We start from the raw sequence: 18,706 nt of genomic DNA on the forward strand, positions 1-18,706 counted from the left end.
GTTGAGCTGCTTGGCCTTGCTTCTACGTTGAAGGTAGCGTTTTTTTGCCCTTTTTTTTAAATGAAGACCATGTTTGGCCAGATGTCTCCAAACAGAAGATGGGTATATCTGGGTACCACTGCTTTCTGGCTGTTCTGAGTTGCTGGTACTGCTGGACATATTTAGATTTTGAAGGGAAGTAAACCTTATGTATCTTTCATCTGCTGCACTGCGTCTATAGGCAACCACTGTATCTATGGTCCTCAAAGTTGCCATTTGTTTGTTCTTCAAAAGAGCTTCAACAGTATATTTTGACACCCCAGCCTGCTTTGAAATCTTTGCCTCGGAGAGAGCTTGCAGTATATGTAGCTACCTTGAGTGGTGGTGTGCTCCGTCTTGGCACGTGTATGAACTGTCTTCCATAGCATCACCTTTTTAGTAGAGTTTGACTGTTCCTCACCAGTTTTAAACCTCCTACACAGCCGTTTCAGTTAATGACTGTGTCTTACCCTACATATGAAAACACGTTTAGTTTAATTGGTTAATTACATACCTCACTACAATACTACAAAATGCCTGACACGTCAAGTAAACCTGGAAAAATTGATGCCGTTTGGATGGCAAAGGATGGGCGGGGAAGGGGGTTAGAAATGTAAGTTTATGGTCTCATGCACACGGGCACATTTTTGTTGCGGAATCCGGAGCGGACGACCGCCTCCGGGTTCTGCAGCAATAACCCTCCATAGCCTGCTATGGAAAAATGGTTCTTAATGCACATTACCGTAAACAAATTGCAGTTTCCGCTCGCGAATGAAAAATCGCAGCATGCTCCACTTTCCTTCGGTTCATGCACGGACTACTTCCATTGAAGTTAATGGAAGCTGTCCAACCTGCGGCCCATTCACAATTGCCATTGCAGACGGGTCGCGGATTCTGCGTGAAAAGCAGGAGTTTAAAAAAAAAAAATCTGTACTACGCATGTCTGACTGCGAGCTGTGCGGACCATCCGCAGTGCAGAGAAGCCGGCAGAAAACAGGTCCATGTGGACGCCGGTTTCATTGCCATTAGGGAGTCGGGAAGGAATTTTTTTTCCCCAACGAGCTAATTGGCTTCTGCTCTTGGGGTTTTTTGCCTTCCTCTGGATCAACAACACAGGAGGATAAACAGGCTGGACTAGATGGACATTGTCTTCATTTGGTCTTACGAACTATGTTACTAAGTCAGTGGTTGACGCACATCTATCCAGTGTTGGAGGTGTACGTTGGGAAGTGCCATAGATATAGATAGAAAGATTTTTTTTTTTTTTTTTTTAAATACAATTCTACACCCCTCCACTTTTAGCAATACTCACAATGTGTATAGAGCATTACCTTCAATCTCTTTTCCTCTTTTAGGCTGTGGAAAGCGTCCTTACAGCAGAAAGACCCGGATTGTGGGCGGTGTGAATGCCGATATTGGGGAGTGGCCCTGGCAAGTCAGTTTGCAAACCCAGAGGGATGGTCACACGTGTGGAGCCTCGCTGGTCTCTCCCACCATTCTGCTGTCAGCTGCGCACTGCTTTCAGGATGCCCAAGGAATAAGGTACGGGGCCCAAACCCCTGTATTGCAGTGGAATGTATCGGAGCATTGTCACACGACCTAATCTGTGGTGTCCTTGTCTTCTAGGTATTCTCAACCCAACACATGGACGGCATATTTGGGGCTGCATGACCAAAAGACACGGACTTCCAGCTCTGATGTTGTGGTGCGCAAAATAAAGAAGCTTTCTGCAAATCGAGACTTTAACTCTTACACGTACGACAATGATATCGCTTACCTAGAGCTGGAGAGTCCGGTTGCCTACACAGACTTCATCCAGCCCATATGTATCCCTGAAAGTAGCCATGTCTTCCCAGTGGGCAGGTCTATATGGGTGACAGGCTGGGGGGCTCTGAGTGAATCAGGTGAGAATCAATAGACTATGCATAAATGTACACCGCCCCAGAAATATACAAGTGCTGAAGGAGTGACGCTTCACACATTTGACAGTCTTACATTGGACTGACCCATGTATAAAGCAGAATCTATGCTGGGCGCTCCATGTTATTTGTATGGGGAAGGGGGGGGGGGGGGGGCTTGCACTTCAGAAAAGAACTACCTGACCTCAAAACTTAATTCATTAAGTTCTCTTCTGTCAAAATTAACATTGAACCCTTTCAATTATTTTCCTGGAAAGTTTTTGTGATGACGGGTGCTGCTACTAGAATTATTTTTAATAATGTCAGCCAGCGTTCCCAAAACTGATAAATGAGCAACCCCACATCCGTACTCCTCTGTTTTTTTTTTTAGCTGGAAGGGATTGGGGGTTGTAGTATTTATCTGCTGATTTATCTTGCAGGAACTGGAGCTGAAATTCTCCAGAAAGCAGAAATCCGGATCATAAATCAAACTGAATGCGACAAGCTCCTGGACGACCAGCTCACCCCTCGTATGATATGTGCTGGATATGTCAGTGGTGGTATCGACGCTTGTCAGGTGAGCGCCGCATCTATTACCTCTGTGTCCTCAACTGTTTTATATATTCTGATCTTCAATCTGTTCCAATCCGACTGGTGCATTACTGAGGGGACTGAAAGCTTGCTGTGTAGATTATGTACAGGGTGATTCATAAGTCAGGGCCACCCAGAATATCTAGAAGAGATGCAAGTAGGAAACTCTGTGGAAAATGTAGATGGGTGGGGGGATAACTTTTTGGTACTATGATGCCTGTAATAGAAGTTTGCATATGGTGGTGAATCAAGAACACCCATGAAGACAGCCAGTAAGTGCGCAGTGTTGGGGAACGGTTTCAGAAGTTCAAGGGCACTGGTAGTGTCCAGGAAAAAGCAAGAACTGGTGGTCTGAGCAATGTTTTCAATCTCAAGGCTTGGACAGCTGCACTACCAGTTTCCACGAAGTGTCCATCGAAAAGCCCCAGGAGACTGCCATTGGAGCATAGTGTGAGTCAACCACCTGTTGTAAGGATCCTCACAACACACAAGCGACAAGTTCTCAGTTTGTCCTGGACACCTACTCCAGTTTACCAGAACTTTCTGAATTTGTCCTTTCTGGGTGTTTTTGGTTGAAAGCCTCAGTTATCTCCATGTGAACGTCTGTTACCGGCCAGCAGGGCGATCTCTGTTCTGTCCTGGATTAACGGCATTTTCTGTTACCTGAAAAGACATGCCATAATAAATGTTTTCTATACCACATAATTCAATATATCGACTTTATTCATTCTCAGCATAACTTGAAAATTGTCCACCTATTGAAAAACGACTGCACCCATCAATTTCTGATGACATTCTTAAGTAATATATCCCATGACCAACTTTCTTTGAAGTTTCCTAGGTTGAAATTGCCATCACTAGTGTTTCTTGATTTCAATGGGGGAATAAAAGCATTGTACTCTGTTGTGCATTGTACTCTGTTGTGCATTGTACTCTGTTGTGCATTGTACTCTGTTGTGCATTGTACTCTGTTGTGCATTGTACTCTGTTGTGCATTGTACTCTGTTGTGCATTGTACTCTGTTGTGCATTGTACTCTGTTGTGCATTGTACTCTGTTGTGCATTGTACTCTGTTGTGCATTGTACTCTGTTGTGCATTGTACTCTGTTGTGCATTGTACTCTGTTGTGCATTGTACTCTGTTGTGCATTGTACTCTGTTGTGCATTGTACTCTGTTGTGCATTGTACTCTGTTGTGCATGGTACTCTGTTGTGCATGGTACTCTGTTGTGCATGGTACTCTGTTGTGCATGGTACTCTGTTGTGCATGGTACTCTGTTGTGCATGGTACTCTGTTGTGCATGGTACTCTGTTGTGCATGGTACTCTGTTGTGCATCGCACTCTGTTGTGCATCGCACTCTGTTGTGCATCGCACTCTGTTGTGCATCGCACTCTGTTGTGCATCGCACTCTGTTGTGCATCGCACTCTGTTGTGCATCGCACTCTGTTGTGCATCGCTCGGCATGAGTGCTATGCAATGTCTTTTAATGTCCCATTGAAAACAATAGGCGAGACGTTCTATATTCGTGTGAGTTTTGTGCACATCGCACATAGTTGCGCACAAATTTTGTTTGTGTGAACGCACCTTTACGGTGTCCCTAAGTCACGTATTTGCTGTTTCTTCCAGGGTGATTCTGGGGGTCCATTGTCCAGTGTGGAGACCAATGGGCAGATTTATCTGGCTGGAATCGTCAGCTGGGGAGAAGGCTGCGCTCGCAGGAACAAGCCGGGAGTCTACACAAAAGTGACAGCCATGAGAGACTGGATTAAACAGAACACAGGCCTGTAACAGCCCCGCTAATCTGAAACTGTCACAAACTTTTTTTTTAAAATATATATTTTTAAATAGTTTTTAAGAGATGACCGTTGTATGACATTGCGACCATGAACAACTCCATGCGGAGGAGAGACTGGAAACTTGGAGCCATTTGTTATCCTACTCATCTCTGCTGCACTGGATGGAAGTCGGACATTTGTGACTTCTAATCTTCGTTGTGTTGAGCAGTAACTGTAATGCAAGAATATTGCTGCTGCTGGTGAGGGATATTGTGCCACAAACACTCCAAGAAGGTGGAATATCCAGGTGCCATGAAACATGGCCGATATCTGATGTGAATGTCCTAAACCTGAGCTCTTGAGACGGTGAGGAGCTATACAAGTTATGTAATGGAAAACGAATTCCTTATATTGGAGGCTGCGCCACAACACTTCATCCAGGAACGCTTGTACCTCTGCTCTGATCGCATATCCTGGCGGTTATGGTGACTTTGTGTCCGCCACTGGTGTGTGAGTTCAAGCTGTGTCTATTGACCCTTTTACCTTGGTTTTTATCCGTTTTAGGGTACATGCACACTGGCAATTAAAAAGTTGCACCCCAAATTTTGGGGCGCAACTTGCAGTGGGCAGCACTCCGAAATCCCATCTGTCTGCTGTCCGGTGTGCTGAACACGGTACATTGATGTGTACTATTCTTGTCAAAATTGGACAAGAATAGGATTTGCTGCAATTATTCATTTCTAATAATTATTTAATCTGGTTATCAGTTCAAGTAAAAAAAAGTCTGTGCATGCACCCTCTCAAATTAATGTCCACGTTTTGGGGCAACTGTTTGGTCCATAAATCTGACAAAAATCTAGTCTGTGTGCATGTACTCTTATGTTGGATGTATTTTAATGATTGCGCCATTTCGGTGATCTTCTGGTTACCGTGTGTTCTATCGTTTTATATAATTTTGCCATTTGTTGCCTTTTTAAATATACATTTTATCAGCAAACCTGAATGGACCGAACTGTATACATTATTGTCCCAATCAATCATGAAGCTTTTATAGCAGTTGTTGATAAATAAAAGTTGTCCTTGAGGTTGTGTCCCTAATCCATACAGATCGTTACTAAAGCAATATGGTAAGTTTATCAATGCAAATCTGTTTCCAAGGTCAAAAAGAGACTGACTTGGGTCAAAAATAGAGACATTTGGGAGGCTTGGGAACAATGGAAGATTGGTTTGTCTGTATGCAGTGAGCTCCCCCTAATGGTGGCTGCATCATTTTATCCTTTTGTGCAGGAAATATGGAGCTTTGATTAAAGGGCTTTACTGAGAGATTTTTCTTTAAAATTGGGTGTCCTAGGTGTAAAAATTATAAACCGGCTCATACTTACTGAAGGAATTCTGTTAGTAAGTCTATTTCCTTCATTAAAGGGGTTGTCCCGCGCCGAAACGGGGGTTTTTTTTTTCAACCCCCCCCCCCCCCCGTTCGGCGCGAGACAACCCCGATGCAGGGACGTACAGAAAGCTTACCGGAGCGCTTACCTTAATCCACGCGCCCCGGTGACTTCTCTACTTACCTGTGAAGATGGCCGCCGGAATCCTCTTCCTCCGTGGACCGCAGCTCTTCTGTGCGGTCCATTGCCGATTCCAGCCTCCTGATTGGCTGGAATCGGCACGTGACGGGGCGGAGCTACACGGAGCCTGCATTCTACACGAGCGGCTCCATTGAAGAGAGCAGAAGACCAGGACTGCGCAAGCGCGGCTAATTTGGCCATCGGAGGGCGAAAATTAGTCGGCACCATGGAGACGAGGACGCCAGCAACGGAGCAGGTAAGTAAAAAACTTTTTATAACTTCTGTATGGCTCATAATTAATGCACAATGTATATTACAAAGTGCATTAATATGGCCATACAGAAGTGTATAGACCCACTTGCTGCCGCAGGACAACCCCTTTAAGTATGCTGGTGGAGCCTTTTATCTTTTTGTGTATCTGTATATTTTTGGACTAATAAATTCTTCCAGTTAAGTCTCTGGACTGGATCTAAATCTATAGCTTCGAACGCAGTTTGGGTGGGTGGTGGTGGTCTTGGGGACAGAGACCTCCTCTGGAGTAAGTCCTTCCCATTTTTTGCTTTGTCAACCCTATTATCCCTTATGCGTGCGGGACCAACTTTTTCTTCCTACATTTGCTTTTTTCCTGAACGCCCCACGTGTTGGTTGGTGCTGGTCTGGCTGCTCTCCTCTACGGTGTATGTACGCTGTGCATAAGGCTTAAAAGAACAGTCTACTGGCAGTTAGGACGCCATCAGGGTTTGCAGTCAGCCTCATTCATTGGGCCGCAAACACCGATAGATAGAGATAGATAGAGATAGATAGAGATAGATAGAGATAGATAGATAGAGATAGATAGATAGAGATAGATAGATAGAGATAGATAGAGAGAGATAGATAGAGAGAGATAGAGAGAGAGAGATAGAGAGAGATAGATAGAGAGAGATAGATAGAGAGAGATAGAGAGAGATAGATAGAGAGAGATAGATAGAGAGAGATAGAGAGAGATAGAGAGAGATAGAGAGAGATAGAGAGAGATAGAGAGAGATAGAGAGAGATAGAGAGAGATAGAGAGAGATAGAGAGAGAGATAGAGAGAGAGATAGAGAGAGAGATAGAGAGAGAGATAGAGAGAGAGATAGAGAGAGAGATAGAGAGAGAGATAGAGAGAGAGATAGAGAGAGAGATAGAGAGAGAGATAGAGAGAGAGATAGAGAGAGAGATAGAGAGAGAGATAGAGAGAGAGATAGAGAGAGAGATAGAGAGAGAGATAGAGAGAGAGATAGAGAGAGATATCCTTAAAACTTCTGTTTTTTTTCTCCCTTTAAGTATAAAGCTATAGATTAATTAGTGAAGAATGTTTGCTCTAAAGCTAAGCAATACAGTTGTATTAGTGTTGGCTGTAGATATTGGAATAGCTGCTATTTTTCCCAATGTTAGTATATTATTTAGTGATTTCCTCTGTTTGCTCCCTAGGGACCATTCCACTTTAAATCCTGAATCTACCGTGAAATGTGACATCCTGAAAGTTAAAGATTTAGTAATTTTACAGGCACAGAGCATTCTCCAGGGGGCCTTTGTAGACGAGCCGATTTATCATTTGATGTCATTGTTGGCTGGTGCGTCCTATTTGACCCAGCGATGTATCTACCAGTCTATTCACTTGATAAATCGTTCACATTCGCTGCATATGTGAATGAGAAGTACTGCATGAGTGCTGTTTAAACTGAACGATAAGTGAATGAGCAAACAGTGATTTTTTTATTTTTTTTTTTGACTGTATAAAATAAACAACGAAAGAAAAGCGAACCGTTATCGTTCATTGTTGGCTCATGTTGAGACTGAACGATTATTTTTCACTTTCACTCAATTGCATGAAGATAGAGTTCCCAAAGTCATAGAATCATAGAATGGTAGAGTTGGAAGGAACCTCCAGGGTCATCGGATCCAACCCCTTGCTCAGTGCAGGATCACGAAGTCATTCCAGACAGATGTCTGTCCAGCCTTTGTTTGAACACTTCCATTGAAGGAAAACTCACCACCTCCCGTGGTAACCTGTTCCACTCACTGATCACCCCCACTGTCTAATACCTAATTTGTGTCTCCTCCCTTTCAGTTTCATCCCATTGCTTCTAGTCTTTCCTTGTACAAATGAGAATAGGGCTGATCCCTTTGCACTGTGACAGCCCTTCACATATTTGTAGACCGCTATTAAGGCTCTTCTCAGCCTTCTTTGCAAGCTAAACATTCCCAGATCCTTTAACCATTCCTCATTGGACATGATTTGCAGACCGCTCACCATCTTGGTAACTTCTCTGAACTTGCTCCAGTTTGTCTTTTTTTTTAAAGTGGGGTGCCCAGGCCTGGACACAGTATTCCAGATGAGGTCTGACTCATGTTCAGTCTATGATCTATTGGTATATCCAAGTCTTTTTCACATGTGATGCTGCTTAGCCCAATTCCTCCCATTCTGTATGTGCTTTTTTCATTTTTCTTGCCCAGATGTAGGATTTTGCATTTCTCCTTGGTAAATACCATTCTGTTAGTCGCTGCCCACTGTTCAAGCTTTTCTAGATCTTTTTGAATACTCTTTCTTCCCTAGTGTTAGCTATCCCTTCTAGCTTTGTGTCAACGGCACAATTTGATCAAAGTATTGGTCATGACCCCCTGGGGTTCGTGTAAAGAGCTGAGGAGTCCATGAGTTTTTTACAAAATAAAAATGTATCCATCTTTAATAAAACGTGCATAGCTTGTAATCACTAATGCCAATTATTGCACTCGTCGCTCTACAGCACAGACTGGAAATTATGCGTCATTGCGCTTTGCTGCTTATATACAGTGAAATTATTTCCAGAAGACTTCAGTGCCATCTAGCTACAAAGAGCGCATGCTCTAGAACAAGCTGGAGTAGTCCAGAAAACAAACAGATTGGGCTACTCTGGTAACTGTATGACATATAAACATAATCTCTACTGCTGTGGTAATGGATCTTGTACAAATCGAAACTGATGCTTGTGCTGTTACCTAGTTGTCCAATTTGTCTGTTTTCTGTAGCTAGATGGCGGTGGAGTCTTTTGGACACAATTCAACTATAGGCAGAGAAGCTCAATGACAAGTCCCTTCCAGTCTGTGTCATACTGTTGAGCAACTAGTGCAATATGGAATATCAAATGACTAGTACAGGCTATACACCTTTTAATAAAGGGGTTGTACCAGAATTTCATGTTCCTGTTCCACAAGGTGGGGGGTTAACTTGCTGATCATGGGGCTTCTCTCCACCGAGAGCCACACTGATCTTGAATGGGATCCCATGTTCCCTTTCCTCCTCACTTTGGGGTTATTGTACCCCCTTGCAGTGAGGAGGAGATTAAATGAAGCGCTTCATTCACTTTCCACGGGACTGCCAAGATACCAGAGCAGCACCCGCTTGGGTATTTGCAACTCTCATTGACTGGAGTGCTGACTGCACATGCTCGGCCAGCGCACCATTCAGCGTGATTGTCAAGGGGAGAAGCATCCACCACAGTGACCGGAGAGGACGACACGGGAGTCCTGTTCTCCAGATTAGCGGTGGAGAGACCCCCACTGATCAACAAGTTATTCCCTATCCTGTGGAAAGGGGATACCTTGCTCTGATAGAGCCCCTTAAAATTTTCCATACAAACTTTAATGCACCGTATACTCCTATTCTGGCCATTCTGTAGATGAGATCCACTGGCTGAGTAAAATTTGTTTTTGACTTTACAGGAACTTCTTTCATTTTTTGACTAGAGTTATGTATAACAGTGCAGGGGTTGCAAATGAGACTTGCCCAAAAATGGGTTGCAGCTTCAGACAGTTTGTGAACCACTGCTGTAGTAGATTCACAGTGTTTTTCAGTATCGCCCCCCCCCTTAAGGCCAAAAAATGTTAATACCCAGATGTTACCTTTAAGTCTACAGTAGTGTGTGGGTTTTTTTTTTGTTTTTTTTTTTGGTGGTCTTTTCCCCCACAGGCTTCCCTTATATGGGACTTTAAAAAGAACCGCCATGAAATGCATGTTTTACATGTTACAAAATAAAAAATCCACACATGCTTGAGAGCATAACTTAACCTTAAGACTGTGTACACTGTATAACATGGCATATCGATCATAACAAGGAGGCGCTCAAGGTTTTAACGACTCCTATTCCCTGTGAATGGAGACTGGTGGCTGGACCGATAACGGACCGCTCCGCCTCTATTCGCTTAAATTATCACCCCTTTGGGAGGCACAAAGTGATCAGTCGCTGGTACAGCTGCCGGCACTACTATGCCCGACCAGCTGTACCATGTAAAGGTGCCTGAAGCTGAGGACAGGGTTATGGTGGAGCTAATGTGTAGCCATAAATCTTCAAATACAACTTTCGTAAAGAAGAGTTGTATCTGCGGGTCACTAGCAGGTGTGAGTAAAATGTAAGTAACCAAAGCAGCAGCGCAAAATATGTCCATTATAACACATGCAAGTAGCATTTGTTGCCAAATTAAACTAAGTGACCTAGAACAAGCTGATATTGATCGTCTATTAGAAGGCCACAGAACTTGTTCTACCACGGTTGCCCTGCATTTACAGGAGGCGCCAAAAAAATATGTATCAGTTAGAGACCCTCTGGGGACAAGTGTGTATCCCAGGACCTGATGGAGAGGAAGGTCTATTACCTGCAGTACTAGTTCTCCTTCTGATATGCTGGATCTGGGTCCTGTGTTGGGCTGTCCGAGATGGCCGACACAATCTTCACACTACTTACTCCTCAGTGCATTGATAGTGTAAGGCTGGGTTCACACGGGACGGACTTTCCATACGGAAATTCCGCCTGAGATTAAGCAGCAAAGTAGACAAGATTTGCTGACAGTCCGTTGCGACCAGGCTGTGCTGAAGCTGACATGCCGCGTGGAATTCAAAGCCATGGCATGTCAATTGTATTGCATTTTCCACTGCCGGCTCTCACCTTTCTATGGGGAGAAATGGCCGCAGTGGAATAAGCAGCTTTCAAAACCCACGCCAAATGCCTCAGGACTTCAGCTGTGGAATTACCATCAGATTGTCGGCTTCAGACGACCGTATATCGGCCGGGTATTCACGCCGGCCGATATATACAGTATCCCTCTCTGCAGAGGGAGGAGGCTGGAAGAGCCGTGAGCAGTGCTGAGCTCCTGCCCCTTGCCACTATTTGCAATGGGAGGGGGCAGGGTGGGGTGTGAAAACCCAGCCGATATACGGTCATCTGAATAAGCCCTAAAAGTGTTTTTTTTTTTTTTTTTTTTTTTTTACATGAAATGATCGTTCAGCATCAACACTGCCGATGATTAAATGATTTGTTCATTTTCTGCAAGCATCGTTGGCTCGTTCAGTCGTTCTCATTCACAGCGAACTGAAAGAACTAGTTTAGAAAAATATACATTTCGGGCTGCATGTTTAGACTTCACAATGGTTGAGAAGCAGGCAGTTTTCGCTCGCTTGCTCAGCGGATCATGTAGGAATGTAAAGCGGTATTTAAACTGCCCAACAATTGAACAAGCAATCGCTGAAACTGAACGACGAACAGGAAACACACGATTCTAGTTCATCCTTCAGTCATTGGCTGCGCTTACACTGCTCGATCATCATCTAGTTTTGCTTGTTTGAGCGATTTTCTGTGATCGTTCAGTCTAAACGCAGCATTACTCGCTGGTCCATGGAAATGGTTCTTGTGAAGAATAGCGCTACACAGGAATCCTTTCTGATAAAGGAAGCACCACTAGAGGGCGCATCCTGCATGCAGAACTACATAGGCTGATTAATCTCCATGCTAGCTGTAGGTCTGTCTTTAGTAACCTTCCTTTATGGTTGCCGCAAGTAGAAGTTCTATTAAATGGGCTGTGCGGAGTTAAAACCCACGACAGGTGCGGCGTGGTTTCTGGAACAAAGCAGTCATGTTTCTGTCTGTCATTGCAGGGCAGCTCCATTTAAGTAAATATGGCTGAGCTGCAATTTCATGCAAAACTTGAATGTAGTTGTGTTTTGTTTTTGTTTTATAAGAGCGGCCATGTTTTTATCATCTTGTGCAACTAGGCTGCTGCACTTTGCCATATAGATGCACCAATCAGTATGCGCATTTACGCATTTATTTTTAATTTACAATGGAGGCAGCACATGGTATACCTGTTCAGTTGCGTTCTTCTTTAGGAGGAAATGGACCGGGAAATCCTTCCCACATTATAGCTTTGAGGTGCACTGCAAAATGAAGTGCAAAACCACCCTTGGCTTTGCGCCCGCTGCTCCTGTTATAATCCAGTTGTTGCCTCTTCTAGACATAGAAGATGATCCCAACTCCTCAGGTTTCCTCTATTTGAGGGGTTGGTCTCATGGTGGTTATTCCGGGCTCCTTCCTCTAAATACTCCGTCTGTAAGGTCACCGCTTCTATCCCGGGGGTCGTAACCTTCGGCCTGCGGTTGGGAGTGCTATCTGCTGGTAAATGGATTAGATTACACAACTTCTCTGTACTTAAAGGGGTTCTACCTAGATTACTTTTTATCACCTATCACCAGTCTAGAGTATGAGGGCACAATGTTCCCATCTTCAAACTGAAATCCACCTGTGGAGATGAATGAATACAGCGGCGGTCACACATGCGTTCCATCTCTACATCACTGTGGGGGTGCAGCGAAGAGGATGCCCGTTCTCCTTTATCACTTGTGAATAGGTGAGAAGTCAATCTTGGTTCAGCCCTTTAAATGCTGCGAGTCTCATTTCATATGCAGAGTTGAGGGGGTAACATGTACATGCAATCTCACGTATCCCAAGTAGAAAATATAATGGTTAATGGAGGTATTGATGAGAAATGGCACTATCAGATTTTATATGCATAAGTGGATGCACGTTTATATCCTATGGATGGTGCGTGCTCAGAAGCTGAGGCTGCGCCATCCACACTCGGAGCGGGCTGGAACTGACAGCTGGCCGCCTGCTGCAATAGCAGGGGTCAGTGAGAACACCGATGCTGGTCATTAACCTGTTTCATGCCACAATCCATGTTGATCTTGGCAAGTAAAGGGTTCACAGCAGGAGGGTGCCCCTTTTTATGATGTCATCGACCCTCTGCTATGTAAAAATAGAGGGCCCGTGTGTTGTCATGGCCTATGATTGCTTCTGTAATAATAGCGATAATACATTGCAGTATAGAAGTACTGCAATGTATTATCAGAGTGGTCATGGGTCTGCAGGTTCAAGTCCCATATAGGGACATAATTGCAGAAAAAAAATTAAATGGTACAAAAATAAGATTTGTGCACTTTCCTCTTGATATAATAAAAAAAACACTGCTTTTAATAGCATTGTATCCGTAACGACCTGTATAATAAACTGGGCACTTTTTTAGCCTGCACAGCAGAGGTTGTAAGAGGAGGAAAAAAACAACTGAGCCAAAATGTCTTTTTGCATTCATCTCAGCTCCCACAACAACGCAATTAAAGTTTGCCACAAAAGCCATCTGTACCCCCAAAGTGGTACCAATAAAAACTAGAGCTTGGAATGCAAAAAACAAGGCCTACAGCACTCCACACTTGGGAGAAATAATAAAAAAAAAGTAATGGGTCGTTGAATGCCGCAATTCAAATAGAAAATTTTTGAAAGTTTGTATATACGAGAAAAAACCTAAAAAAAAATAATTAGTATTCGCGTGATCGTATCATCCCACAGAAAAAAATGTCATTTTTGCTTAAGGATTCTGCAGAATTTGTTTTTTTCCCTGCCCGCCAGAAAAAAATAGAATGTATGTCCAACTCTTTTGTACCCAAAAAAAGGTACAAATAAAAATGACACCTCGCCATGCAAAAAACAAGCCCTTCTACGCCTATGTCAACGGAAAAATAAAGTCATGGGTTTTGAAAAGTAGAGATAAAAATCTACAAAACATTTGTGTTGTCTTTATGCCCAAAAACCTGTCGATTTTGTTGTTTGAACAAGCCAATGCTGTTCATTCACTCGTGTAGCCGGTTTAAACGAGCCAACGATGTATCTGCCTGTATAAACGAGACATTGGTCTCATTCACATATACAGCGAATGTGAATGACTGTTGACATTTAAACCAAATGATTAATGAACAAGTCGAAGATTTTCATGTCTGAATTAAATACGAAGAGCAAACTACTGATCGCTCATTGGCTGTTTACATTAAGTTATTATTCATTTTTGACTGTTTGTTTATTTTTAAAAAAAGATGATCCGTATGGGCAAACAAAAGGCTCTTGTACGACTGATGACACGTCACCTTGATTCTGATGATACAGAGCAGGAAGTCATTGAATCTTAACCTATTAAAAAGCTATTGTTCCCTTAAAGGGGTTGTCTCGCGGCAGCAAGTGGGGTTATACACTTCTGTATGGCCATATTAATGCACTTTGTAATGTACATCGTGCATTAAATATGAGCCATACAGAAGTTATTCACTTACCTGCTCCGTTGCTAGCGTCTCCGTCGCCATGGATCTGTCTAATTCTGATGTCTTCTTGCTTTTTTAGACGCGCTTGCGCTGTGCGGTCTTCTTCCTGGTGAATGGGGCTGCTCGTGCCGGAGAGCTGGTCCTCGTAGCTCCGCCCCATCATGTGTGCCGATTCCAGCCAATCAGGAGGCTGGAATCGGCAATGGACCGCACAGAGCCCACGGTGCACCATGGGAGAAGACCCGCGGTGCATCGTGGGTGAAGATCCCAGCGGCCATCTTGGTGAAGGAAGAAGGAAGACGTCGCAGAGCGGGGATTCGGGTAAGTAATAAAATTTTTTTTTTTTTTTAACACATCCTTTGGGGTTGTCCTGCGCTGAACGGGGGGCCTATGGAGAAAAAAAAACCCGTTTCGGTGCGAGACAACCCCTTTAAGTCGACAGAACCCATTGTGACATAATGGCCCTTTTACACGGACAACCGACTGAGCGAGCGCTGACGTCACCGCTAAGGTGGTTAGAGCTTGTGAAGAGCGTTTATACTGACACTTCACCGCTGGCTCGCAGGCTTCTTGCTCAGCGCTGAGCGCCCGGGCCCCTTTACACAGAGCAAGCTTTAAAAGCTGACTGAACAAATAGTGAGTTTTTTGTGGTTTTTTTTGCATTTGCACTGCACAATTATCACTCAAATTTGTTTTGACTGCTAATCGTCCTGTGTAAGGCCCCCTGCACACGGCAGCGCTGGATGCCACATGCAGAATCCCGCAGCGGCGCTAACGACCTTAGCAGAGATGTCAGCTGAGATCCTGTCCAGATGAGGCCTGCTCACACAGTTGGTGAGTTTGTTGCAATGTATCAGTGCAGACTAGGGCTATCAGCCTGGAGACCTAGACAGAATAAAGATTTGTGCTTTGGATATGTTTAGCTGGCAAGGAGGAATGCTTATACTGGTAGTTTGTAACACATCCTCTGCTGTAAGAAGCATCTGGTCAGGATAGATTTTAGCCTCTGCAAATAATAAACAATCCCTATTTAATTATCATCAAGGAAATATCTTGAAAATGGTGAAGAATTAAAGGATTCCTCTCATTATAGACATTTATGGCATATTTTAGGATTTACAGAAACTAACTGGCAGAAAGTGCAGTGTTGATGCTGCCACCTACTGGACATACTTAGACGGCATCAGAGAGGGGAAAGGTTGTCCAGCGGCAGTCAGTGAGATCTAGCTAACAGGCCTATAAGCGGGGTAGGGGCTTTGCTAGCTGCTGTTAGGGGTGGGAGCTATACTGTGGATCTCATACTCAGCTCATGAGGTTATTGTCCAAGGCTGGCCTCACACGGGCGAGGAAAATCTTGTGAGATGCACAAATATGAACCCTATTATTTTGAATGGGGTCATACACGAGTGATGTTTTCCTGCATGGCACCGCAATGTGAGAAACAAATTGCAACGTGTTCCATCTGGCTGTGTAATTTCTCAACGCCCATTGTTTTCAAGGAGAGAAAATCCGCAATCTGCTGGTGCGGCCGCGGCAGGAGGATTGCTTCTTCCCCGAAGTGACTTGAGGCTGTTTTGGGTATGGGTGTAAGGATGCGTTCTTATTAGAGATGAGCGAGAATACTCGCTAAGGACAATTGCTCGACCGAGCATTGTCCTTAGCGAATACCTGCCCACTCGGAAGAAAAGGCTCGGGTGCCGGCGGAGAGGAACGGAGGGGAGATCCCTCTCTCCCTCTCTCCCCTCTGCTCAATCCTGCAACTCACCGCTCACCCACGCCGGCACCCGAACCTTTTCTTCCGAGCGGACAGGTACTCGCTAAGGACAATGCTCGGTCAAGTAATTGTCCTTCGCGAGTATGCTCGCTCATCTCTAGTTCTTATAGTTCTTACATAAAAATATATTTCAGAGATATTCTTCATATTTTTTTAATCCGATGCATTTTTATCAAAATACAAGGGGAGAACTTTATTAAGACTGGCATTTCATACACTTTCTAAAAATGAAGTTCGCTGGAGCAAAATGTACCAAATTTATTAAATGTTATATATTCACATATGGCTGCCCTAGGCACCAGCCCTCTGGTTCCAATGCCAAATACAGCTGTGGACATCTAAAAGAATAATTGTCCAGAAAAGAAAAGGTGAGTGCTAGCATGAGTCCTGTGTCCTACCAACAGTAAAGCATTCAGAGACCATTCATGTGTGGGGGGGCTTTTCACCCAAGGGATTGGGCTCACTTATAATTTTGCCTAAGAACGCTGCCACGATGAATGTTATCTAAACGAACTCCAAGAGCAACTTCTCTCAACAGTCCAGGAGCCATTTGGTGATGAACAATGTTTTTTTCAGCATGATGGACCTCCATGTCACAAGGCAAAAATGATAAAACTAAGTGGCTCGGTGAACTAAACATTGACATTTTGGGTCCAGGGCCAGGAAACTCCTCCGATCTCAATTCTCAAAAAGCGTATGGACAAACAAAAACACAGAAATTGTGATACACTACAAGCACTGGTTAGGCAAGAATAGGTTGCCAATGCCATCAGTCAGGATTTGGCCCAGAAACTGATATCCAGCACTCAACGACTAATTGCAGAAGTCTTGAAAAATAAGGGTCAACACTGCAAATATTGAGTCTTTGTCTAAACTTGAAGTATTTGTCAAAAGTTTACAAGCTTCTGAAATGCTTAAAATTGTACTTCAGTATGGCATAGAAACATCTGCCGAAAAGCTCTGAAGCAACAAACTTTTTGAAAGCCAAAATTTATGTCAATCTCAAAACTTTTGGCCGTAACTGTAGACATTCTCCATACCAACACTGAACCAATGGAAAGAAGCCGTACAATACAGGTTCTGCAGCACAGAGATGCCAGGAAACTCTCAGAACCGTGACAGCAGTGCTTGATGTGACTGGAATTTAAGACCTTATGTAACAGCAGAATTGTAAGTGCAGCTCTGGAGTGTACAGGCGCCTATATGATACACCTTCAATAGCTGTCAGATGAACGCTTGTTCGGCTGACCGTTATTTCTCCTGCCTCCTCCAGTGAGTGTGCTCGGCTTTTTTTTCCCCTATAGTATATGGGGTCTTAAGACCTTATGCAACAGCAGAATTGTGAAACTGGCTATTCACATGAAATGATGCAACTTAGGATCAGCACTAGATAAGTAAATCAGTTCCATCCGATATACGGAGATTATAGTTCTATTGGAAGTGGAGCTGCTGCCTCCTTCCAGGATATTGTCTGTTTCCCATATTCGGTCTTCTCCAGAACATTTTTCAGATGTTTATCCGGGTTTGGAGGAGTTAGGAGGGGGATGTGGGAGGTTTGACATCCAGTACAGCAAGTTTCACAACTTCTGAGATAAGGCTGGCGTGTGGCTGAAGGGAGTCTGGAAAGTTTGGATAGTTCAGGAATGTGAAGTTCTGATTATAAAAGATTCTTATTTTATGTTCCGCCCCCTGCCACATTGTGACGCAGTGTTACACACCAGGTGATAGCAGTAGTGGACGGAGACCACCGCCCATGTCCTAAATCTGTCAGATTCAGACATTTTAGGCCGACTTCCCACGTTTCTGGTTATCCGTTGTCTTTTTGCCCCCAGCCATTGTAGTGAAATGTCAGACGGAAACTGAACGGATCCCATAGTTTTCTAGCACATAAGTTTTATGCGGGATGTTTCCCTATCCTGGACAGAAAAACGTTACGTTTTCTGTTCGGTTTTGAATGCTAAACTGGTGCAGAAAAATGTCATCAATTGTCTCCAGCTGAGGCATAAAGCTACTGGCGCCACCTATCAGAAGGCAGCATTCCTGTAAGTCAATGTCTGATTTTTTTAAAGGTGCTGTTATAGGGATGGGATGGAGAGCCGTGTGATGAATTTTTTATACTCATCCGCTCCAGTGATCGAACGCCGTCAATGTGTGGCATGGAAATCTCTTTTCAGAGTGGACCGTGCTGAATCGCGGACCCAGGTGACTGGAAAAGAAAACATCATCCGGCTCCCTATCATGTCCACTACCAGCAGAATAACTTGGTTTATGGTGCTGTGGGGACGGGACAGGTTCCCTTTAACCACTTTAGTTCCAAAGAATTATAACTTTTTTATTTTAAAAAGAATCACTCAAAAGAATTTCAAATGACAAGGGGAGAAAGACCTGAGAAGAAGCAGACCGCAAGGTTCTATTTCAGAAAGGCAGATTTTAATGGACTCAGAAAGAGGGTAGGAACAATCCAATGGCTGGATGTTCTTAAGGACAGAAATGTCGAAAAAGGATGGAAAATTTTGTGAATTGAGATTTTCAAAGCACAATTATTAACAATCCCGTAGGTAGCCGACAGCATGGAGCTGTCATCCCGGGCTGCGGGGACACCCCCCCCCCCCCCCCCCCCCAGCATTGCGATCGGCGCTATCCAATCGATAGCGCCGATCGCAAAA

General features: G+C 43.9%; 1 protein-coding gene across 2 annotated transcripts in view; it reads left to right on the plus strand.

Annotated features, from left to right (window-relative positions):
- Window positions 1-5,367, plus strand: part of ST14 (ST14 transmembrane serine protease matriptase) — a 47,569-nt gene extending 42,202 nt beyond the window's left edge. For both annotated transcript variants that reach the window (XM_066607006.1, XM_066607007.1), the window contains exons 16-19: window positions 1,374-1,560; window positions 1,645-1,922; window positions 2,357-2,493; window positions 4,135-5,367. In XM_066607006.1, coding sequence (XP_066463103.1) covers window positions 1,374-1,560; window positions 1,645-1,922; window positions 2,357-2,493; window positions 4,135-4,296 — 764 coding nt within the window. In that variant the 3' untranslated portion in view covers window positions 4,297-5,367. The remainder of the gene's footprint in view (window positions 1-1,373; window positions 1,561-1,644; window positions 1,923-2,356; window positions 2,494-4,134) is intronic.
- Window positions 5,368-18,706: the final 13,339 nt, after the last annotated feature.

Source organism: Eleutherodactylus coqui, chromosome 6 (assembly GCF_035609145.1).
Source record: "Eleutherodactylus coqui strain aEleCoq1 chromosome 6, aEleCoq1.hap1, whole genome shotgun sequence".
Lineage (NCBI taxonomy): Eukaryota > Metazoa > Chordata > Amphibia > Anura > Eleutherodactylidae > Eleutherodactylus > Eleutherodactylus coqui.